Below are 26,701 nucleotides of genomic sequence, written 5' to 3'. Positions count from 1 at the left end.
ATGTTGCATATTTTTCTACGTTTGGTTGTATTTATGCGTTCGTGTTCAAGAATATTTTGGATGGTGGATTCAAGGTGGACAAATTCAATTAAATAGATCTAACGAACTATTTCCAAATGTCAAAAAAGCAGATATATTTTGAGAATATCACAAAGTTAACTTTGTGAATACAAGTACTTATGAAAGTGAAAATATTATTACATCGCTTCAATTTTTTTCGCTCATATTGCATTGTAATCGGCCATGGAACTCCGCGGCCGATTGCAATAGGGGTAAAGTTGTATCATTAATTTCAAGTCAGTATGACCGCGCGGTCTGAGGGGCCAGATTTAAGTTCTGAATCCAGAGTCGGAGAGTAGGTACGAACCCCACACCCCTGACCAAGGTTTTTTATTAGGTACATTATATTTCAACTTTTATAAGGAAGTAAAGCATTCGTTTTTTTTTGCTTTCGGTTATTATGCTGATATAAATATGTAATTTTGTGTAACAAAGTTTCACTTGCATCGTGGTTTCATAAAAACCACACCATCGTTTTTTTTAATAACAATTATATTATCTATGAACAATACATAATTAAGATTTACTTCTGAAAAGCAGTGCGGGTTGGTCAGCGATCTCGTCGTCGAAGAAATCCCGTCCGTCAGATAACGAGAGTGAAGCAGAGGCGTGCGTGGGCGTTCCCGGGGATGGGGGGCTCTGCTTGCTGCCGGACACTGAACTACCAGAGCTGTTGCTTCCCGCTCTGTAACAAAATCAAAATATTTTGTGATATATTTCTTGTGAGATAAGCTAGGCTTTCGCCTGATTTTGTTGCCTGTAAATGTTACGGCAGTGCCGCTCAGGATTCTGAAGTCATCCAAAATTCTTAGCAGCACTTGCATGGATCCCGGTTTCACTTATCTCTCGACCTGACGGCGTCGATGATGTCACATTGTCGCTTTGTTACGGTGTGCAAAACAAGCACCAGTAGGACATTGTTATTAGTAAATAATCAACGATTTATTATATCTGTATTATTGATTGATATAAAGGTATTCTGATGCTGATTATACAGGTGTCCCAAAGTTATGGGACATATTCCAAGTAGGAAAACATTCATTTTACGTTGTTCCTTTCTTTTAAAATACTATTTTAATTAAGAAGAATTATTAGTTTTTGGCCATTCTTTCGATTGGCATCATAAGAGTAGGGGTGTTTTTTTTACATTTAAGTCGGTTCGATTCCCAGAGGAGGCAAGTAATTTTAAGAAAATCTTTGAATGCAGAATTACTAACTTTTAAAAATAACATAAAGTCTTCTCTCAGTAAAATAGCCTATCTACGATATTTAAGGTACTTTCCCTTCGTGTCCCATAACTTTGGGACATCCTGTATAATTATGAAAAACCAGTGAAAGAATATGGGTAAGTACAAAAAGTAAGTATTTATTTTTCCGACAGAACTATTAAAGCAACACAGAACAACAGAAACTACAGAACTAATAACAACAGAAGTTTGAAATTGAAATTTTCAAAATAAAAGCAGTGATAGCACGAAATATGACATGTAACAGTCATGAAATTGCAAACCGTACTGACGAAACAGGACGAGCGAGAGGGGTTGAAATGGGGGGGTGAAAAAGAGATAATGTGGCCGTATAGTAAGTCTTATTTAACTAGTAATTTGATCAACTACACATTAATACGAATACGTTGAAACGTACGTACGATAGCCGGAATACGTTGGATGAGGGCAGCGCAGGACCGATCGTCGTGGATATCTTTGCTATAACAAATTAAGTTTAAATACATTATGCACAAAATTTACCGGAGCAGTGTTTAATATTATTATTGAATATAAAATTAAATTATATATATGAACACACATGATTTTGCACGAACAATCACTGCTGCCACATAGAAAGAAACAAAATAGCCAGTTTCTTCCTCCTTCAGTTCAGATCCTGAACCATTCTGGTTCAGGATCTGAACTGAAGTAACGCTGGGAAATCTCTTCATAGGTAACTCGTAAGGAGTAATTTTCTCTAGTTCAGTTAGTTTTTCAGTCCTTGACTAGTGTGCAGTTTCAAATGAATCTGACTTTATGAATGTTTCGAAAATCACGTTCAAAAATTCCGTTACATACAAACAGACATATATCCTAAGTTAATAAAAGTGGGATAGACTGTTGAAATTATTGTATTGTCATCCTTGTCAAGTTAAAGTTTCAATTCGATCCGACATTTTAAAGTAATACTAATCCAAGGTTTCCGTTACTTATATTTATTCAATACAATGACGTTCTGTACATAAAGACAAATCACTTCGTATAATAAAAAAAACCGAAATATGGAATACGCCACAAATTACACCATAAAAGCTTCGACTGCTATATCTAGGTATACATTGCCGCATTTACTCCAGTTGTTTAAAATATTCTTGATCAATAAACAGCAATGTAAAACATCTATTCAGTTCCGCTTTGATTCGGACAGTGACAGTTGACACATGACTAAGGCGAAAAGTTTGCTTACATTGTCATTAAGCACACTTCTGCCGTTCCGCTATTAGACTGCGAATGATATGTCCTTATATGTGTATAGAACGTCATTGTATATGACGTATGAAGCCAAAAACGCAACATGATTAAATTACTCTTACCTATTCTTAGGGCTTGGCACCTCCCCATCAATAATATCATCATCTTCTTCAACAATTGGATCCGGCGACTTAGTCTTAGTATTTGCAGTTTGATATGCACTGGATATTGAGGGCTGATCTCCGTGGATGTCGTTAGAGTCACTCGTGCTGCTAGAAGATATTAGGCTGTCTGCTGGAGACGTCTCGTCGTCTAGAAGGCTCTGCGTCGATGTTTCTAGAGCGGATATGTCGAATTTGGACTCCAGGTTTAGAGTGAGAGTGTGGCCGTGGTCTGTGCAAGTGCTTGTTGTACTGTAGTTGGAGCTGGTCATTGAACCTGATGAAAATTAAGATATTTGATATTGCTTTTGGCGCGTTAGGGAAAAATAATCATAATCAACTTTAAGGCGACACTAAATGCCAACGATCTTGAGCGATATGAGCTCACAGCTGCCGGCCCGCCATCTATGTAACAAAGCCAATATTTTCAAAATTCTTGCGTGGAAAACGTAACATTTTAAGAGGTTCTAACAGTTTTTATGCTTAAAATCCTCGTTATTCATTACTAATTTGAATAAATTCACCTACACAAAAAAGTACATTATTAGAATAACTTTTCTGAGAGTAGTACTAAAAAATGCGTCATGCCATGCCAAACAACTTGTTTAACTGCAAAGAAAAGTGGTAGTTCAAAAAGGCTGTGGAGTGTTAACTATAACCAACAACAAGCATTAGTAACCACAAATAAGACGTAAGGATATGTGTAACAGGATTAAGTAGTGTTCATAGCTCCAAATGCTACTTTTTCACAACAAAACTTGTCTAAAAACATCTTGTTTGCGTGTTTTCTGCTAACCCTTCGCCTTAAATATGCGCGCGCACACCATCACGCAAATTCTACACCCTGACGTTAGCTGGTCAACTAAACCATTTGTATCATACTTTAGCTGCTATAAGCCTTTTTTAACTGATATATCTATAGAACCACAAGTAATGGATGAAAATTAAATAAATTTCAATATGTATAAGTTGTCAAATAGAAAAAATATCATTTTTTCTAATTTTACTAAAATAATCCAATCATATTTGTAAAATAAACGTTGTTTAACTTAATTAAAAGGTATAATAATATTTTCATTCCTTGTATGTAATATAATATATCTTAATTACAATATTGTTCTTAATAATAATATTGTATTAATAAAATAGCACGAGGAATATTTTTGTAATGATTTTTCTTTTGTTACGTTGTTGCGTGCGTACATTACAGTACACATGCACTTTTTTATCATATTACACATTACACTTCACAGTTAGCTCAACGTTTCGAAAGTAGTGGTGAACAGAAAATGTAATTTTAACATTCATAAGTAATTTTTGACCTTAATGAATTAATATTATTTTGAAATTTTTGCTCACCCATCATAGTGCTTCGTAAAGCATCCTGTTGATTTAAGGTGATGGACTTCATGAGGAGTGGATGAGGGGGCTCATCAGTGATAACGATGGTTTTCTTGGGCACATCAGGCTCAAACTTTGGAGGTTCCTTCACTTCGAACTTTGATTTGTCTTCTTCAACGCTCGAAACACTTAGTGCAAGTGAAACGTCATCTTGTGATCTATAAAACAAATAGTTAATATTTATTGAAGAGGAATTAAAAACGGGAGATATTAAGTGAGGAGGTGTTAGAAATAGATATAATTCAACGAAGAGGCAAAGAAACAGTAAAGATTAAGTAAAGATGAATATTAAACAGTAAAGAGTAAGTGAAGATAAAAAAGAAAGAGTAAAGATTAAGTAAAGAGGAATATATAAAAAAAGAGAAAATAATAATTGCAAGGAAAAAGATAAAGTGAAGAGAAATAATATACATTAATATCCTGCTCAACCCCAATGATTGCATATTAGGAAATTGACTTGAGATGTCGCTCTTACAAATCTAAACAATTTACTAAGAAGTTACTTAAATTTTGATCACAAATTTAATTTGTCTAATCAAAATACCCGTGGAGTTCTTTTCGGAATCTGGCAAAGTCAGGGCTATCCTGGGGTAAAGTAATATTCTCAAATACCATTATCCCATTGCGGTGAAAGGATTTCTCCGGTAAACGGCTGACATTTCACACTGATTTTTCGTACCAGCGTGCCTATTCGTGCTGTCATCGTAAGATGGCAGCGTGAGTCTCCCACTTCCACAAAACCTAAGTCATCTCTAACAATACTCATGGTTCTGGGACGTCCTTAATTTATTTCAGCCTTCACTAAATCCTATTAAAATTTGTCTAACCTCGTCGCCATCGCCTCTCCAGCCGCGTGATTGTGCCAAGCGCTGCTATTGAAGTTGCTCTCCTCGCTCTTGCATGAAGGGCTTGATTCCTTTGACGAGTCTGCGGCTGTTGGCGATTCAACTCCACTCGACGAAACAGACATTTGCGTAGTAATCTACAAACAATTTATCATGGTGTTAGGCAAATGAGTCAAAATCAAATCACATTATATCTACTGTTATTAAGTAGCTTGTATATCATCTCATTCATATTATCACTCAGTCACTGCTTTATTCCCTTATATCCATTATAGTAACCTTTACTTTATTAACCTCTGACCTTTAACACACAAATACTTTTTAACAATTCTTTTGAATTTGTACTACTAACTTTTTATCATTTATACCTAGTATATCACCAACTTCGAAACAATTTTTATGTTTGTTACCTCACATTTGCACCGTTTACTGAACAATTTGAAAATTTTCTTCCGTATTGTTCCCATTAAAAATAAAATCAAATAGGACGATAGAATTTATGATAAGTTGTAACAACTTCTCAAAATTTAGAGGCGTACATAAAGTGTTTATCAATTATTTAACTATTTTGTTGTATATGTCAAGTTTTTGTAAAAAGAAAGTTACATTTGATAAATTGGAACTGATCATAAAGGCCACAAAAATCCACGAGAACTATTTAAAGTTAAGTATTTCATGCGTAGTGACAATATAATAAAGCTATTATAACCAACCAAATTAAAAGTGAAAGAAAATAGTACCATCGAATTGACCACAATTGTATATTTCCAGGTCGAAGCCGGAACTCATAAGGATCGGAACTCCATAGATCCATACATCCCAGCCGTATTTGGGTTGATTAGAATTTTCGTAAGACGAAATATTTCTATATCCTTTCGTGGTATTGTAATGGTAACTGTTCCTTGTCACATTTTTTTTACTAATGTATATTTGTGTGGATATTCATTTTATTACAAAAAACGACTTCAAACATGAATATAAACTAAAACAAGGTAACTTGGCTGTAATTGCTTATAAATACCTGAGACCAATATATTTCTATAATCAATTCAAAATCAAATATTTTTATTCAAAATAGGATGTGACATCACTTATTGAAAGTCAAAAAACTACCACCCATTCCAAAATGAATGAATAGAAGAGACAAGAATATATTGAGAAGCAACAGTCAAGATGTTAATTTCTTTGAATTTTGCTCTCAATTCTTTAGGACCTAGGTTATAAATAGCGCGAATAGTCCTCTTCTGCAGCACAAATATTGTATTAATATCGGCAGAGTTGCCCCATAGCAATATACCATAGGACATAATACTATGGAAATAACTAAAGTATACTAGTCGCGCCACTAATGACCAATGATGTTCTATACCCATTTAAATAAGGACATTCGCAGTCTGATAGAGGAACGGCAAAAGCGTGTCTGAAGACAATGTAAGCACACTTTTCACCTTCGTCGTATGTCAGCTATAACTGTCTGAATCAAATCTGAACTGATAATAATGAACATAATGATTTACATTGCTGTTTATTGACCAAGAAAACTTTACACAACTGCAGTAAATGCGGCAATGCATAGATATAGCAGTCAAAGCTTATTATGGTGTAATTTATGACATTCCATATTTATCTTTATACGAAGTGATTTGCCTATTCGTATAGAACGTCATTCTCTACTATACTTCAAAGTACAGCAGAGGAAATTAATTTTTTACTTTTCAGTTAGGTACATTATTGGTTACATTGGTATATCATCTTAGCCGAAAGGCGTCCACTGTTCGACAAGAGTTCCAAAGATCCGACGACTTTATTCCGGCGATCTTGTCCACATTATCGGTCCATCTTGTGTGGGGCCTACCAACACTGCGTCTTCCAGTAAGTGGTCGCCATTCAAGGACTTTCCTGCTCCAATGGATTGTAATTCATTTGTGTTAGTTTTTTGTAAAAAGTTTATAGCATCAAAAGTATTGTAAAAAAGAGTGCATATGTTATACACATACAGAGCAAATATCCTGGTTAGGACGAGTAAATCGAAAATTCCGTTGAAGGTTTCAGGTCAAGTTAATATAGTATAGATTTTATAATAGCAGCAACATAGGCCCAGCAAACGTTGTATTGCCATATAAAGTAATAAAAAATATTCAATAAATAAATTTTTTAGGGTATAAAAAATAGATATAGAACGACCGATTCTCAGACCTATCAAATATACATAAAATTTATCGTACTACAATAATCATAGCCATCTTGCAACCCTATTGTAGATTTGTGGATAGAACAAAACAATTAATAAAAATCGCGATACAAAAATATGTGTTAATCGCAGACGCGTGAAAATTTGATGTTGTATATATTTTTAATGCTGATCATAATAAAATTAAATAATAAAAAATTAAACATTTATTTAGGGGTGGGTCACCCTTATCCTTTAGGGGATCTTGGCCGATTCTCAGACCTACCCGATATGCACAAATAAATTCATACAAATCGGTTTAGCCGTTTTTCCGAGTTTGGTAATAAACACCGGGACGCCGAGAATTTTATCTATTTGATGTAAAGATCTATATATGAAATAGATGTTATTCAAAGAAGGTAATATTACCACCATCTTCAAAAGCGTTTCCATACCTGTTTATTAAAAACTTCCTGTTGCCTCCTGTCCAACACCAGTTTCTCCTCTTCCTTATAATCCAAGTTTTGTATACGCGAAGGTCTGGTTATGGTCCTGTATCGATCAAGTGTCGTCATTGTCTGGTTTTTCTCTATGGGTTTGGGTGCAGCTACTACAGGAGAAGGCACTCTGTATTCTTTTTCGGTTTCCGGTGATTCAGCGAATGTGCTAGGAAGTTTTGGCAGAGGTATCACCGCGTGGCCTGTAACTACTGCATCGTCTGCGGAAATAAGTGATACTAATTACCTATATGTTAATAATTACCTCTCCACCCGAATATGACAACGGATCTTTGGTTCTACCAGAGTCGGGGAATCCCTCCCCGAGCACTCTAGCTCGGGCTGCCCTTCGTATTCTGGGGAGGGCACAGAACCGCGCATGATCAAGGACAACCGAATTCCACCTTCGCACGATACCACAAGTTAGGATATCATCCTCACCATCTGGATGTGTGGCGGTCCTCCACAGTGCGGTTTTCAAGGAGCTTTCTTCCACGTACTACAAAGCTGTGGAATGAACTTCCTTGTGTGGTGTTTCCGGGACGATACGACATGGGTACCTTCAAAAAAAGCGCGTACACCTTCCTTAAAGGCCGGCAACGCTCCTGTGATTCCTCTGGTGTTGCAAGAGATTGTGGGCGGCGGTGATCACTTAACAAAAGGTGACTCGTACGCTCGTTTGTCCTCCTATTCGATAAAAAAAAGTAATCAACACATATTAATTTCTAATTATAAACAAATATGGTTTTAGTGTGTCTGGCCACAGATAGTAAACTAGTATTATGTAAATCAATCCAGTTTTTCTGGTAGCTTCGCTGAGCCTAAAAATAGAAGAGTGATGCTACAAACCTATTTTCAACAATCGAGTAAAAAGTAAGTTTCGTTCTTTCTCAAGATTCTACTAGGAACAGAAAAAAATATTAAAGCTAAAAGTTGACTGCAATCAATATTACTTGAAAAAATTTTAAATGTAAAAATATAATCACATCTCAGCCGAGCCGAATAAAGAATATTTAAATAAAATAGGATTCAAACGCTTGTAATTTTAATTTTTGTATTTTTACATTAAAAAGGTACGGTACATGCAGGGCTGTGTATTCTATAAAGGCATTTAGGCACTGCCTACTAAACTTAAACTTATGTATAACACTAGTGTTAGGCACGGGCGAGTAAAAAAAAGAAGGACCCCGCGCCGTGATATTATCAAGTGAAGCACCGTTATGCTAGTGTGTGTGCGGTTACGATTATTTAACCCGAGTTTCGTGACCGTTGCAGTTCACGTTTTCAGGGGGACATTCTGACCTCACCTCACAGCCCTGAACAGAAGAAGAAGTGAGAAGAACATACAACAAACTCAACGGCCACTCTTTTCAATCCATAGAGTATTTTACAATGGCGGTAATACACATAACAAATTAGTTTGTAGTAATAAAGAACAAATTGTATAGATATAAATTATCATATATTGGATGCATCAACCTTCAGAGCTTGAATTAATTCAGTTACTCTTTTCTGAACATAATGGTCGTGATAACTGTCATAATTAGTAATTGCATCCAACAAATACAATGATTTATTAACTATAACAGGTTGACCTGGCACCACAAGCAGCACCCGTTCACGAGTTGACGCATGGACCAGTCATAGTTCTCTGCTTACTCTATTTTTTAGGGAATATCTCACATACCCATAATATCAAGGTCAGCGACTTGAAGCTCCCGTAAGTGAAAGCTGTGTGATCCCCGCATCACCATCTCCAGGTTCCTGGGTCTTCGGCGTGACCTCGGAGACACATCTCCCTCACACCACTCCCCACCTTCACCGCCGGTATAAACCCCTGAGTCACTTGACACTGCTGAACCTGCCCCTGGGGAAAGTCACTTATCCTAAATAACTTATACATAATTCAAATCAAATCAAAAATAGTTTATTTCATAGGTAAATCACATTACACTTGATATTTTGAATTTTTTTTATACAGCTCACTCGGAAGGCAGTCTACAATAAAGAAGAACGAGCAAGAATAACTGCTGTAACATTTGGCTTTATGGGACCAAATGGCAAATATTCCGCATCAAACAATGGAAAAATCACGAAAATCGAATCATAAATCATACATACTTACCCCCTTATTCATATTGGTCCGCTAACTTTAAACAGCCGCTTAGGAGTGTTTTTTCTCATTCTGACTTAGGTCAATAGAAGAAGACAGAGTGAGAATTAGCAATGTTTTAAGTTAGCAGGCTATTATGAATAAGGGGGTTAAAAAATACCAATCGATTTGAGAACCTCCTCCTTTTTAAAGTCGGTTAAAAATACTCAAACCTCAAATACTAAATGCCTTACAAGAGTAAGCCAAAAAAAATTTAAATTATTAAGTAAAAACACAAGAGTCTATTATATAATCTATTATCGAATTATAATAAACTAGCTGACCCAGCAAACGTTGTATTGCCGATATTAAAATCGCGATACACAAGTAACTGTTGATCGTAGATGGGTGAAAATTTGAAGTTGTATGTATTTTTTAATGCTGACTCATAATCAAACAAATTAAAAAAAAAGTCAAAATATTGAAAAAAAAATTCGTGTGGACCACCCATAACATTTAGGGGTATGAAAAATAGATGTTGGCCGATTCTCAGACCTACTCAATATGCTCACAAAATTTCATGAGAATCGGTCAAGCCGTTTCGGAGTACGGGAACGAACATTGTGACACGAGAATTTTATATATAAGATAAAGATTCGATGCCTCAGTTCCAAAGGGTAACAATTCAGAAAAGGGTTCTAAAAGAAAACAACTCGAGTTGTTACTGTGTGACACAAAATATTCTAGACATAAAATTATATATTATAAATTATAATATAGTTGAGTTACTTTTTACGGGTGATCACCGCCGCCCACATTTTCTTGCAACACCCGAGAAAGCAAAGGATTGTTGCCGGCCTGTAAGGCAGGTGTACGCCCTTTTTTTGAAGGTACCCGTGTAGTATCGATCAGGAAACAGCGCACGGATACTCATTCAGCTAATTTGTACGTGGACAAAAATTCAATGAAAACCGCACTATCGGGGAACGCCACAAATACAGATTTATACAAATATACATATACGGTGGGGTATATCCTAGTTTGTGGTTGAATCAGGTGGAACAGCTCTTCGGAACACTCCCCGTGACAAATGCAGAACAAGACAAAAGTTGTTATGACGTAATTTGAACACACACAATGCAATAGTTTCTCATAAGAAATTAATATTTTGGTTCTAGTCTTACCTTCTCTCCATCCATCCCCTGAATTCGTCTTCCTTGTATTGTTGACAACCTGAAAAAAAAATACAATATTATTAGCACACGACTCCGAAAGCACTAATTGAAAAACCAAAATTATTTAAACAGCTTAAAAAACAACCATTTTTCATTATACTGCACTACAAAACAACTTCACTCAACTATGCATGATGCCCATATGATTTTACGTTACACGAACACAAAACAAACCACATAATACTACAGCAAATATATCTCAAGATATTTCTCACCGGTCACACGTGTATCAACATCGAGGTTTCACGGCATACAATAAAATTATAACAACCGCAGTTTATTAAAAAATAATGTCACGGTTACAAAATAATTTGCACAATGCAAGAGAATTTTGCAGCCTTTGTTGCGTTGTGGATTAAAATTATATTCAATTCTCTTTTTATGGTAATTAATATGTTCACAATATGTAATTAGAGAGTTTTTCAAGGTAGTTCAAGTTAGTTCTGCAGAATATTACCTGCTATTGTAAACTGTATTATTAAAGCTTTCTTTCGCTAATCGTAAAAGAATCATTAAAACAATAGAAATACAGTTTATATTATAGTCATTTGAGAAAGTAAAACTTGCAAAATATATATTATATACCAATAAAAATTATTTTTACTCCAAAATTTTTGCTCCAAATGAAATCAAAACAACACAGCAACCCGACTGCATAAGAAATCATTTATATTCTAAATAAATTGTGAACTCAAATAAAATTGTAATAAAGTAAAAGCTCAAAATTTACTATCTTTTTAAAGGATTCTGTGAGCAAACAATACCGAATATAAACTACTTCATAGAGTTTTTATTTATTTGTCAACTTGTCTAACTTTATATGAACTTACTCCCGACAAGAGGCCGGGACAACATATAGGCTACATATTATAACACTAGATGTAGGCAAAGTATTTTTGCTGTTTCATAGCGGCCACGCGGATGACATCGCGTGCAGCAGCTAGTCGAAAAAAAAGAAGAATAAAGTGATTTACAAAACGCAGTCGCAATCATATGGTTGAACGGGATGTTTAAATTCACATTACTACATTAGGAGTCTTGCCTCTTGGTGCGATTTCAAAAAATAAAGAATAAACAGTTATCATTTTCTCCTCTGCAAAATTAACTCGATTCTTAGATATTAAGCACGAAATAGAACGATACCGTATAACAAATCATTAAAATGCCAATTGCAATTAGTTAAATTATGAAATAATCGATAATAAACTTTGTGCGCATATGTTTAGGTTTGAAAATGATGTGCTTTATAACATATTAAATTTTCTTATATACTATATAGCCTTGAAGTATGCGTTTTATGTATACATTTGACTGGCGAAATAAATTAAATTGTTGAAACATCATTGTTGTTATGAGATCATTCAGTGATCAACTTGCTATGCTTGATAACAAAGCCAACTCTACTAATTTTTTTAAATCAAATCAAATATATCAAATAATAAGACAGCAACAAAAGTGAAGCGCGTGATTTCTTTTTATATTAAGATCCCACGTAAGGTATGAATTAGGCTAAAGTCAATGGCGTTCCATACATATAGACAAATCACGTCATATAAAAACAAAGCCGAAATTTGGAACGTGCCACAAATTACACGATAATACGCGACTGCTATAACTGTACATTGCGGCATTTACTCCAGTTGCTTAAAATATTCTTGGTGAATAAGCAGCAATGTAAAACATTAAAACGCCTGAGAAGTGTGCTTATCCTTCCAGTATCAGACAGACGAATGAAATGCATCGGTCCTTGATGAGTGTGCAAATTTTCAAGGAAATCGGACGAGTAAAAGTGGGTGAAAATAATGTTCAATGATACCGTTACATACATAGATACATACAGACGAAGCTTATATAAAGCGTGTAAATCTATCGTATGATCTTTAGGCATCTTAACCCGACAATATCGTGTGTGCTCGCCACAAACTGCAGTGATACCTATTTTTAGAAAACGACACTTTGCTTTCGAAACTATCCCTGAAATAGATGATGGATGACCTATTTCCTGCATTAAACAATATTGTGACTTGCTACCTATATGATAAGAATTACATTGGTATGAATATAATGGTGTGACATAACATAATGCTTAGAGTTTGCAGTTGAATGGAAGAGGTAATTTTTGAAAGACTATTTCATCTTTACTAATGGATGGCAGTTTTTGCTTCGTTTATACTGCAAAAACTACTGAACCGATCGGAATAATACTTATACCATAAGATACAACGTGTTTCGGAGAAGGTTTTAGTATGTATACTATATGTTGGTGATTACTTATCCGGAACATTGAAATGCCTATTCGCAATATATATAATTTACTCTATGACATTTCATTACATATCGACAAGTCAAACAATGATCGAGCGCGGGGTACTTAATTTATATGGCAAAAAAACGCTTGCCTGGTCAGCACGTCTTGCATATCATATTATAATAACTAAAACATTATATTCGAAATAATTTTACGGTTTTAGTGCTCATTAAGGGGTTTGTACTTAACCTTTTTTAAAAGGAATGAAAATGTTTTTGCAGGTTTGCCTCTGGAAGATCATATCAAAGATATCAAACGGGTCACTATTGATTACCTTTACGGGTCACTTGAGATTGCTTAACCACACGGGGTACTAGATAAGTACCGACGCCCGTACACCTAGTGTTACAACTCATTTATTCTATTTGCGTAACAGAGCGTCTCGTCGAGATTATTTTAGACCAGTAAAGGTAAATGGGCATTATGTTCGGACCTGGGGTGACCCACCAGCGATCAGTAACGAAACTAGTCAAAGAATGGAAAAGTTTCTTTTTTCTCTCGATCTCTGTCGGATTTTTTGTGTCCATGGCTCAGCCCTTAGCTGAAGATGGAAAAAAATAGACTGTTGACTAGTCTCAGTTTGTTTTTCGTGAGATGTTACAGTTACGGTCACGTCATATTTTTCGGAGTTGAGACATTGCAGTTTTAGCCATTCCAATGCGATGCCTGATTTCCAGCGCGCAAGCTTATCGGTTGCGTAGATAAGGTGTGAAAACGTAACAAATATTCACACATTTATAATATAAGTTAAAGTAACTCGACTCACTTTTTTTACTTTAATATTCCCATCACCGTCGTAATAAAATCTGCCAGTCGGTTATTCTAACTATAAATACAAAAAAAAACAATTGTGTGGTTTTGTGAAACCACGATGCAAGTGAGACTTCACTCACAAAATAACAAATTAATATCAGCATAAAAAAAATACAAATTGCGCTTTACATATTCATTACATAAAAATATAATGTAATAAAAAAACCTTTGTATGGTGTTAGTTAGGTGAACCTACTCTCCGTATCGGGAAACAGAGCTTAAATCTGGTGATGTAGATCGCATGACCAAACTGATGTGAAAGCAGTTGTTGAAATTAATTTATGCAACTTCACTCCACCTACCATCCGCAGAGGAGTACCGAGACCGATTGTAAAAATTATCACTTTAAAAATGATCACCTGCTTGATAGTTTTGCTATCAATAGTCTTGACAGCCGGGTACTGCGGTCGAGGAAGCTGGTTGGTTTGGAAGGTGTACTTCCCAGGAGGCCTCTGCGGGTCGAAGCCTTGAGGTCTCGTTGCCACAGCACTACGAATTCCGGCCACCTCTGATTTAGGAACTTTTCCACCATCCTGGATCAAAAATATTATAATTGTAAAATAAATTATTAAACGAAGACATTAACCCACTCCCTACATTAACTTTGCGGTTTTACTTCATTTTGCAATTCACCTTCTACTTTTACCAGTGCGAGGCGTCGTCTAGCTAGGATAACAGCGGTGTATTTTCTGCCGTGAAGCAGTATTATGTAAGAATTGTTTTGTTTCGAAGGGCGTCGTAGCTAGTGATACTGCTGGGCTAATGAAACTTAGCACCTTATATCTCGAAGTGACAAGCGCAATTGCGATGGCGCTCCGAACTTTCGGTTCAATCAAGAATCCTCAGCGGCACTGCTGGGCAGGACATATCATTTACTTGCCGTTGTGGTACCCATAATCTAGCTGGCATCCTGTGCTAAGGAGCTTCCCACTGGTAAATTCCTTTAGTCACCTCTTACGACGACCCTGGACCTGGGACTTCCCTATTCTATTTATGCTCAAGAAAGCCGGGGCAAACCCATAAAAAAATTAAAAAAAAAACATCATTTAAACTGCTCTATATTTACACTGGTCTTTAAACCATTTTCCCAAATTCGACACGTTGAATAGTTTACCCTGAAATAGTAAGAAATCCGAATCAAGAGGCAGCCCATAGTGCTGCAGAATTCTTAAAAAATATGTGAAATATTGTAACAGTATTTCCATAATATCTTTAATTATTTACATATTTTTACGTGAATTCATACACCTACTGCAATGATAGCTCTTTTGAGGTTTTTTATGGTTTCTTTTTCAAACTTCCTTATAAAAGTCGATTTTGTACTTGCGTTGCAGATATTATATGTGTTTATGATATATAAGCCTATGAAACTCACCTTTGCCGAAATGGCAGTAATTGTGTTTTTGAATGAATAAAATGAAGTATAAATATTTAGCATTATTTACCTGATGGGAGATCTGTTGTGACTGGTACGTGAGTATTACTGTCTGTTTTGAGACTGACTTGGGCAGACCCGTCGCTCCGATGACATTTGTGACCCCGCCACCAGTGACTTGTGTCGGCACTAAGTTATATGTATTTGTACTTTTCTTATCTGTGGGAATACAAATTTTTATATGCTTACTAGTTGACTCGACAGACGTTGTTCTGTAGATAATAAAAAAATACTGTTTTATAGGAATTTGCCAATAATATTGCAAAACATCAATAATTATTTCCTAAAACATGGTCCCTGTTGTTACAGTGAAATTGTTTCACAGTGGAACTGTCAAACCGTGCGTCACTAAATTCTCTCATATAAAAAAAAATGACCATACAAAACAAATATTGAGAATAAAAATAATTATGGGTCCCAAATCGAAATAAAAACTATTCTATCTCTCAAGTTGAACTTAACTGCCCTCCATCAAGTAATCCCCATTAAAATCCGTTGATTAGTTTAGGAGTCCATCGCGGACAAACAACGTGACACATAATTTATGTATATTAAGATGTTGCAGCATACACAATACATAAGTGATTACTGCTACAAATGCTACGAGTTGCACGTCTTAAATATGTTTTTATGTTTATGTGCGTCTTTTGAAGCCACCCTGTTTTTTTTAAATATCGTTCACACAGTAAGTACTCTCTCTATAACCAAACTTCCTTCTTCATTTGGCACGGTTTTGCGCTACTTCATTCCTGCAGTTTTATTGACGTCATACATCGCATCTGTGGTTTGCCAGGCTTCTTTTTGCCTCAAGCATTCCAGGACTTTTTTGCCACACGAGCCATGTGTCCTGCCCATTGCGACTATAGACTGGCCACTCGTTTGATGTCATCAATGGCCTTACTATACTCCCGTGTTTGTCTTGCAGTCTCTCCGTGTAAACCCTACAATTTTCTTTAAAACTTGAGAAAACTAGAAAGGTAAGCAGAGTTACTTTTTTACCACCATCGGAATTTTTAGAGAGAGTATCGACGAATCTGAACAATTTTCACTACATAAGTCCTCCTCCGCGCGTCGTGTTCCTCGTTGCTGAGGGTCGTGATTTCTCTGAGGATTACTTTTTGAGTTCACTACATGAGTAAAAGTCCAATACCTACCTTCTTATGGAAGAGGAGCACCAACGAGCTTACGGCACATGATTTTAGGTGATTACCGCCGCTAATATTCACATGTAACACGAGAGGGATCACAGGGGGGTTGCCGGCCTTTTAGAAAAGTGCACGCGCTTTTTTTGAAGTAATCCATGTCTTATCGTCCTCTAAACACCGAACATGGAAGCTCATTCCATAGCTTGGTTGTACGTGGAAGAAAGTTCCTTGAAAAGCGCACTGTGGAGGAACGGCACACATCCAGATGGTGGGGATGATATCCTAATTTGTGGAATGTCGTGCGAAGGTGAAATTTAGCAACAGGAATCTGGGCAAATAGCTCTTCGGAATACTATCCCATACGAACACTACTTCACCAAAGTTTTATGAAACATTTGATTTACTTTCGTAATTTCAGATATAGTGAAAGTTGTTTATATTCGTAGGTACAGCCGCATGTGAAAATTTGCATGGTGATAGAAAATTAACCCTGATACTACGTATATATTATGTCGTTATCAAGAACGTCGAGCCAAAAAACGAGTTCAAAGATGATTCGGTATTCGTCTAAGCTCGGATATAAACGGCGTGCGGTGCGAGTGCGGGCGAGAGCGGGCGCTGGTCGAACGTCAAGCTGGCAGTTAGGGTAGAACTATCAAGCGAGGCTGTTGTGTCGCACGTGCGTGCCGTGAACACCACGTTCTTGTTATATAAGCATAAGGCTTTGTGAAGTCTACCAACCATTAAGTTTGTTGGTAATAACCGAGTGTTTTACTAGCTGTAGTGATCGCCACCCCTAACAATGGACAACCACGAAAATCCTGGAGGTCTTTTACCAAAATCGAAATCCGAAGTTTCGGTCCGAAACGAAAGAACGACGAACTTTGAATTAAATCCTATTACCAAAGTCCTTCGGATCCGAATAGTGCGGACGGATTTCGTTTTGGAACCTTACATAGACATAAAAGACCATAAAAAGTGAAGTTGTAGTTACGATCATAATAATGTCAATCAAGGAAGAAGTAAATGTCAAGTGAATTTGGTAATAAGATAAACGAAAGACAAAATGTCTAATCGCGAACTTGGTATCGATCTTCGGATCCGAAACACTTTCGTAATAAGAAAATGTACGATCCGTCAACCGAAACTTCGTATTTCGATTTTGGTAATTGAGCTCCTGACCGTGCCATCGGTCTTCCATCCTCTCAAATCCATTTCGCTCAAAAAGTAGGATTCCAATTATACTTAAGATAAGAGAAAACTTGAAAGAGTGCTTTGATCTCAACATCAACATAGTTCTAGCATGGATACCAGGCCATGCAGGTATAATCGGCAGTGAAAATGCTGATGCTTGTGCCAGGTCAGCTGCTCATACAGGTTCCCAACAACATTCTCAAATCTTCTCTCATGACTTGTGCTCCACCTTGAAAATAAATATGTTTGAGAGGTGGTCAAACATCTGGCAGGTTTCCAAAACTTCTAAAGGCGTCTTTTATGGTGATATACAACCTGTAATCCCTTTAAAACCGTGGTTCTCGAAATTTAGATTCCCCAATAAATCAATAATATCAACAGTTTTCCGGTTACGCTTAAACCATTCTTGCACTCCAGTATTCCTAGTCAAATTAAGAATTAGAGACCATTCTCTATGTGACTGTGGACTTGATGAGGAAAATGTAGACCATTTATTCTTTAATTGCCCTATAATGAAGTCTTCCTTGTACAACTTTATACCTCGGGAAATCCCCCGCCCCATCTCCATGAAATGCCTCCTCATCTTTGTTTTCACTCCTTTTGTAAATACTTTATGTAAATATATTAAACAAAATAATATTAAGTTATAACTAACACAATAAATGTTTTATATAAGTAATATTATCAGTGTTTGTCCATTATAATCTAATAGCATATATATTTGTTTGAGGTATAATAAGAAAATAAATCTGTTTTGATTCTAGGCACCGGTCATTACTATAATCACTTGTAAATTCGTTTACACCGATCAAATGACACACTCTAAGCTTGTTGGTCTACTGAAACGTGACATTGGCGAGTTGTGGTGCCCCTTCCACAGAAGTCACTAGAAAGAATAGAATAGAATAGAAACGAAAGACAAAATGTCTAATCGGGAAATCGTATCGATCTTCGGATCCGAAACACTTTCATAATAAGAAAATGTACGATCCGTCAACCGAAACTTCGTATTTCGATTTTGGTAAATTGAGCTCCTGACCGTGCCATCGGTCTTGCCCCGTCATTTATTATATATCACCATAGAGGCTCATATATCACTATTACATTCTTATTTTTATCTCTATGGTAACAACATACCTTAGAATCTTTTAAGATATTAATTATTATTGAATAAACAAATGCTCACCTATAGAATTATTATTAATGGCGGTTTCCTTATCCTTAGGCGATGAGAATGCTTGCTCTGCTGTCAAACCTACGTCGGCCACCTTGGCAGTCTTGTTATGTTGCTGCCTGAAACCGAACCTACGGGATAAAATATAATAAATCAATCAATGAGTACAATTAAGTAATGGATACCTTAAGGTTTGTTGTTTATTTGATTTGTTTTCATTTAATTAATATATGTATACAGACTTTACATAATTGTTATTAAGTTAGGCATTTTATGTATGTTACGTATTATCTTGCCACAAATTATCTTGCCCCAAATTAGGCATATAAAGCCTGTGTTATGGGTTGCAAGACAACGATATATTTAATACAATATAATTACTTAAACATACTTAAATACATTTAAACATCCATATTCATCATATTAATGCTTGCACCTACCGGGATTCGAACCTGGGACCTCTAGCTTAGTAGGTAGGATCGCTAACCACTCGGCTATACAGGTCGTCTATATAATGTTTAAGTTTTCACTTCTGCCGGCACTCCCGAAGTGCAACCCGTATTGTTTTACTTTTAGTTGTTTCCATACAAGGCGAGATAATAATGAGGCAATCAATGCATTTTATACGTAGGTAAGTTACTTTTATTTTTAAACGTCAATCAGGGTAGCTATCGCCATACTACGTTTGTATGGAAGGATATTCAACTACGAGATAATGTCTTTAGAGTACCTAATATCTGGACGACCGAGCCTTGCCCGGATTTTTAAGATTGTACAAAACTTCAACAAAAAAAACTAATAGGACATCTGGATTCTAACCGGGGTCTTCTGCCTTCCGGATCACCCAATGTCCCATCTAAACTATCATAGTATTGTATATATTGGCGAAATTTACCTTTGTAGCCTAATGTTACTGTAGCTGTTTTTCATTAAAACACGGATAAAACTACATTTTTTTTTAAATTGAAACCTATCTAGATCGATTTCTCGCCCCCGACACTACCTGTATAATAAATTTCGTTAAAGTCGATGGAGCCGTTTCCGAGTTTAAAAATATAAAATATGAGAATCAATAGGTACCAATGTATTTTACAATCACCCTAGGGAGAAGGGATAATATAACCAAAACCCATTCTACGACACTCGTTGCTTCTAATCTTACTTTTAGATATTCGATATCCACTCTTACTAACTTGGTATACTTAGCTAACTTTAGTAGTTGTAAAGGTACAGGCGATCCCTAAAATTGAGGGTAAGCGGCTGAGTACTGAATTTTATAAGGATTCCTCTCAAGTTGTGAAAAGCTTTGTTTTCAACAATATGTCTTAGAAATACAAAGCCGCTTTCGACAAATACCGATAAAGACATTATATAACGCCTGATTTTTTTTTGTTAGCAACGTTTCTTTAACACCACTTTAGTGTGTTATAAATCACTGCTGTATGTGATTTATATATGTTATATATATGTTTCATTTGTGCAATTCGACTGTTTATATTGAAAAAAAAACGTATATATCTACATGTTTTATGGACTACTGCAAACGACATAATAATTCGTACATAACGTGCAAAATGTGTCTGTTGCATCATTTTACATTTTACATATTATATTGTAATTTGAAATGATTTGTAAATCGATGTACTTAAATGTAAATCTTGATATAAAAGAGTGGCAATGAGTTTCTTGCTACTTCTTCTCATTAGCATTCTTTCATCAACCCTTTACGAAGTAGTGGTAGATTCAATAAGAATTTTTTTTGACATTCATAAGTGTCATTTTCCGTGACCTAGGTGAATAAACTGATTTTGATTTGATTTGATTTGATCAACAGAGCCGCAAGCTATGTGTTGTAAATTTGAACGTTTTTATGATTTTTCTTCAGACTCGGTAAAGTCAAAAACTCATACATGGCATGTCAGTATGGAGGTTTTGCAAAAAATCACCTTTCAAACACATTGCGGAGTTGTGTGTGAATAGATTTAAATATGATACCGAATTTTTAACTGTCTTCAAAAAAGGAGGAGTTTCTAAATTCGGCGATATTTTTTTTATGTTTGTTACCTCAAAACTTTCGACTGGGTGAAGAGATATCGATAAATCTTTTTTTATTTGAAAGCTGGTGCTTGAGTCCGTAAGGTCCCATTGCAATTTGGTTTAGATCTGACAGTGGAACCCATGAAACCATAAGTCATAAATTTGCTATAAGTATGTGCGCGACAAATGAATGAATAACTCAATATCGCGACAACCATTTTACATGTTTTTTTTATTGGCAAGGATATACTTCAAAGGTAGTTTGGTTAGGTTCTGATTATGGGATCTGTGACAAAGTAACGGGACTCTTCAATTCTTAGAGTCACCTACTGTAAAGTTATTATGGTCAAGTAATTGTCGTAGTCGAATATGATGATCAGTGGAACTCCTTAACGACACAGTAAGGCAGAATCTCTGTCTGTGGCAGAATTTCTAACTGTCTGTAATCAAATTGCAATGCGCTTGCGTTCATTGCTGCACTGCAAAATTTTGTACATCTGCACATATTTAGACAAATTATTAGTTAGTGTACTTCAGATTCACTAAAAATCAGAAATATAAAAAAAAAACGACAACCGACTTAAAAAAAACGATTCCAAAACAAATATAATATTCAATAATAAGTAAAAAAATATGGCGTAGTATTATACAATCTAATTAATCTAATTAAGATTATTTTAGTTGTTTCTTAGTTTTTAATTGTTTTGACCTTCACTATTTTATGTAAATGTTATTGTTTTTAATTGTACGATAAATACACCTTTTTGAAGGTATTTTAACTATTTTTAATTTTTCCTTAAATATTTTTTACACTATTCTGACCAGGCTCTACTATATACACACCAATTTTTTGTCACTCGGAAAAAATTGTTTTTTCTGTCCTGTATTATGTATCCTAAGTCGTTTACTCGTAGGTACCCCCGACAACGTGTACCTATATAGAATTATATGATTATTGTTTTTTTTCTTATTTTTTTATGACAATAAGGGACGAGACGAGCAGGACTTCAGCTGATGGTAATTGATACGCCCTGCCCATTACAATGCAGTGCCACTCAGGATTCTTGATTAGCCCAAAAATCCTGAGTGGCACTTCAATTATTGTTCTCGTCACCTCGAGGCATAAGATGGTAAGTCTGTATTTGCCCAGTAATTTCACTAGCTACGGCGCCCTTCAGACCGAATATCTTACACTTCTCGGCAGGAATAGGCGTTGTTGTGGTACCCATAATCTAGCCGGCATCCTATGCAAAGGAGCCTCCCACTAGTGTGGTTTAGTTGTTTAGGCTTCTTCTTTTCAATATAAGCTTTACGATACTGGGTAATGTAACTGATTTTATTTACGACTAGCTGACCCGACAGACGTTGTTCTGTCAATAAACGGTTCGAGTGATATGGTAAATGCGTGGGTGGGATCGTGACACGACAAACTATATATGTAAACCTTCCTTGAGCTTCAACGAATCTATTACAAAAGATTTCATTGAGATCGGTCGAATAGTTTAGGAGTTATTAGGGAACATACAAACATACATTCTCTTTTGTATATATAGATTCAAAAGTGTAATTTAATATTCCTGATACACTGCTTCGTAGTTCGTAGTGATAGCTATAGTTTCATGTATTCATATAAAGTATTGTTATGAATAAAGCTAATTCTACAAACTTTGATTTTCGAACTGTTTATAAATATGCTTTAGAGACCAAATTAATATGCTCGAATTATACAAACAACATTTTATGATTGAATTATAATGGTGCTGTATACAGGATGTTTCATTAATTTTTTAGAAAACTTTCTCCTTCGGAAGCGGAGATTATGTAGCATCATGACTTTCTAGTGAAACAGTAATATAATATGCGTAGACTGTTTTATTGTAACACTGCTTTATGTAAGGCGGCGGGTCCATTGTTGATTTTGTAAAAGTTCACTCAAAGAAATCTATCAGATATGATATTTGGTCAGTAGAGCGATAAGGCATTTAATTTTTTGCACGATCAACATAATATTATGAATTGTGACATTATTCTTCGATTTAACTAATATTGTTGAGGTTATAAGTATTAATTCTTAAATTAGTTTGGCAATTGGCAAAACGTTATACCCGAGAATAAACCAAGAATATGCAAATAATTTACAAATAAACATTTAACTTAGGATTGTTTTTTTCAGGCGTATGTTTCCCGCGTTTATGTGCATAAACGCGGGAAACATACGTCCGCTGCTTGACATTTGGAAAACTTCAGATCTATCATTGTATTGAGTGTTGTCAGCGATATAGTCAACATTCTGCATATTTTTGGTTTATTCTCAGGTATATCTTTATATCAAATTTATTTGTAAGGCCGTATTAGTTTGTAGTGTCCTTTCGTCATCAAGAACAATATCAAAAATAGCTTCATTTATGTAGATTAAACAATTACACTCATTAATGTCGAAAATTTTACCCATTACCATTTACCATCATAGTGGAATACATAGAACTTTAATGAGGAGAAGGGCAAGGCGCTCAATTGTCATTCTTGTAAGTACTCTGGTCAATTTTACTCTAGAATATACTAGGGTATAATAAACGACCAGACGTACGATAAGGCGTGACCAATTTTGATTTGTCAATGTATTCTAGTCACTGACCTGTATAAATACCACTGGACAGGCTGTTCCATGTTTGACAGCAAATTTTTTGTTCGTATTTGAAGCGCCACTCGCGAGCGTCCAGAGAACTAATTTTGACGTATAATAAAAAAATGGCGAAGGAACGTAAAATATTCTGAAGTATTTTTGCATTTTGAATTAATTTCGTTCGTTTTCCGTGTTATTTATACTTCAAGAATCAACGTAATCATCGTACACTTTTTTTTTGGGAAATAGTTTCCCACCATCTATCGTAGTTTGCTAAGGTTGTCATCGCTAGTTTATCAAACTCTCGCTACATGGCCAACAGCGCCAAAATGGCGAATATCAAACAGGCACAAAAGCACTTTGACAGCCGCCAGTCCAGTAGTATTTGGTATATAGTAGAGGTCAGTTATTCTAGTTGTTCAATATTCAAATTACTATGGAGTTAATTTCAAGCGTGGCTGGTTGTTTACGACTTAAATAAAACACTTTTAAAGGATTGAAACGCGTGTAATTGTAACGGTTTTACATTAGATGTTTGCGTAAAAGTTACATTTTTTATTTTAGTTTACCCGACGTTTCAAGACCTTTCCAGATCTCGTTTTCAGGGGGACTGCAGATGAAGTGAGTCAAAGTATTTGTCATAGTTGTCATTATGAAGTTTAGCGCCATTTATTTCCTCGGAGGTGGTTTTTGCTGTACACAGATGGTTTTTGGCAAAATTTACTGACAGTGTCCTCTTCTTTTTTGGTATGTGTAAAACCGTTACAATTACACGCGTTTTAATCCTTTAAAAGTGTTTATTTAAATGTGTAACACTCGCGTTAATCAAAGAAAATACTATGTTTACGACTTGTTAATCAACATATTTAACAATATATTCAATTTCCTTTTCTATTTTGTTGTATCTCCGTTAGGGATAATATACTACATCCATTTTAATACTAATGTATTTAATATTATTTGTAATCAAATTGGCAATTATAAAGCGGTAACATAAAAGCTGTTTACACCAATACTATATCAATCCATATCATTTAACTACTACATATTATAAAATCATTAATTTCTGATGGCTTCAGACTACATTATTCCTATATTATACTTAGGTACATCATTTTTTGTTGTATTGACAGAACAGCGTATATCGGATCAGCTAGTTATATGTATATTGTAAAATGTAGTTAAAAGATTTGTATTGTGTGAATATAAATACATAAAGATATAATATAATGTTTGAAGATTGATTTGAAAATAATGCGAGAACATAATATGCTAGTAGTACCTTACCTAGTAATATTGAAGGATTGGCGAATAGGCTTAGTTCTGCAGCATATGCGGTTAAGAAAATTAGACGGTTAACTGACATAGATACGGCGAGATTAGTATACTTTAGTTATTTTCATAGTATTATGTCCTATGGTATATTGTTATGGGGCAGTGCGGCCGATATTAATACTATATTTGTGTTGCAGAAGAGGGCTATTCGCACGATTTATAACTTAGGTCCTAAAGAATCATTAAGAGAAAAATTTAAAGAAATAAACATTAAGACTGTTGCTTCTCAATACATTTTTGATAATGTTTTGTATGTTCATAAGAACATTGAGGAATTTTCTAGAAATTGTGACATTCATTATGTTAACACGAGGAACAAATATAAACTTGTTGTGCCTACTACTCGGTTGGGTCGAGTTAGTAAGTCTTTTGTTGGGCGATGTATATGCTTCTACAATATGATCCCAGAAAATGTACAAAAAAAATGTGTTACCAAATTTAAAAGAATTGTTAAAAAACGTTTGTGTGGGAAAGGTTATTATAGCATAAACGATTTTCTTAATGACACCACGGACTGGGAATGAAGCGAACACCCTCAGGCTCTTTAATTTTAAATGTTTATTGTACGATATTAAATTGTAATCCATATTTTATATTAAAAAAAAAATCCCGCTGAGTTTCTTGCGCCCATTCTTCTCAGGTCTGAGGCAGTCTCTTTTGAATGGGTGGTAGATTTTGACGTTCAATAAGTGATTTTAAATCCTATTTTGAATAAAAATATTTGAATTTGAATTTGAATACCTGTTGGTTCGCAATGGTTGCCCAGACGTCTCCTTTCTGGGTCGCGCAAGAGGTGTAGATCGACCAGACAACACCTCTTCTGCCCGCAGATCTTCCGTGGAACCTGTTGGAAAATCAACAAAAATCGTCAGTTTAAAAATATTAATGAAAGTATCAATAGAAGTAGCGTGAAATCAGGAACAGGGTCGGGAGCGATAGCTCAAGTTTTCCTAGTGATTTACGAATAAGAGAGTGAATTGTACGAGCGCACATAATAACAGTCTTTGAATATTGTCGATAGGCTGCGCTTTTTTCTGACCTAGGTTATAAATAGCGCGAATTTCTTTTCTCTTCAGGAGCGCAAAGATTGTATTAATATCGGCAGCGTTGACCCATAGCAGTATAGGGGAGACCGAGGGGATTTCAAACAGTACCGATTTCTGGGAACTTAAAACAGTTATCGAGTTGGTAGTGTCACTTTTCAATCACTTCCATTCGCTGACATGTCAATTCGCGTGGTGTTGGAGTCCTGCGTGCCATGTGACAAAAATCATTTAAATAAAGTTTTTAACGTATTTTGGTTTAAGTTACATATATTTCGAAAGCTTTATTATATACATATGTTGTTATCATTGATTTCTGCGTATTTGTTTCGATATTGAGGATTAAATAAAAACTGGGAGGTTTTTTCTTCCTGAGGAGATTTGAAACAGGCTGTTTCGTCTCTCCTCCTTTTCAATTTTATATCAGACAGCAGTCAAAAAGTAACGGGCACAAAAAAATTTTTTTGTTTATTGCTGATTTTGTTAAATAGTGCCTATTATTTATAAAAGAAAGACTGACACAGGTATGGTGAGTCGCAAAATATATGAACTCGCAGCAGAAGAAGTAACTTTGCAAATGAAAAGTCTCCGTAACGCGACTTCGCGTTACTTTCTACTTGAACAAAGTGGGTTTCGTACTTGAAAAGTTTGATTTTAATAAATACCTGTAAATT

At 35.4% G+C, this 26,701-nt stretch overlaps 1 protein-coding gene across 8 annotated transcripts in view; it reads right to left on the bottom strand.

The window, feature by feature from the left end:
• The window catches only part of LOC126968405 (uncharacterized), a 135,597-nt gene that overhangs the window by 52,857 nt on the left and 56,039 nt on the right, over positions 1-26,701 (bottom strand). For 6 of the 8 annotated variants that reach the window (XM_050813450.1, XM_050813441.1, XM_050813425.1 and 3 more), the window contains 11 exons: positions 25,726-25,828; positions 19,002-19,120; positions 15,487-15,635; positions 14,401-14,574; positions 10,870-10,918; positions 9,281-9,460; positions 7,552-7,814; positions 4,909-5,063; positions 4,040-4,239; positions 2,642-2,957; positions 588-745 (listed from right to left, as the gene is read on the bottom strand). In XM_050813450.1, the coding sequence (XP_050669407.1) occupies positions 588-745; positions 2,642-2,957; positions 4,040-4,239; positions 4,909-5,063; positions 7,552-7,814; positions 9,281-9,460; positions 10,870-10,918; positions 14,401-14,574; positions 15,487-15,635; positions 19,002-19,120; positions 25,726-25,828 (1,866 nt within the window). The remainder of the gene's footprint in view (positions 1-587; positions 746-2,641; positions 2,958-4,039; positions 4,240-4,908; positions 5,064-7,551; positions 7,815-9,280; positions 9,461-10,869; positions 10,919-14,400; positions 14,575-15,486; positions 15,636-19,001; positions 19,121-25,725; positions 25,829-26,701) is intronic. The other 2 variants (XM_050813458.1, XM_050813466.1) reach the window with 2 other exon arrangements.

The sequence above is a fragment of the Leptidea sinapis genome, chromosome 1 (assembly GCF_905404315.1).
Source record: "Leptidea sinapis chromosome 1, ilLepSina1.1, whole genome shotgun sequence".
In the NCBI taxonomy this organism is placed as follows: Eukaryota; Metazoa; Arthropoda; class Insecta; order Lepidoptera; family Pieridae; genus Leptidea; species Leptidea sinapis.
Note: the sequence above shows the minus strand (reverse complement) of the source record. Positions and strands in the feature narration are given on the sequence as shown.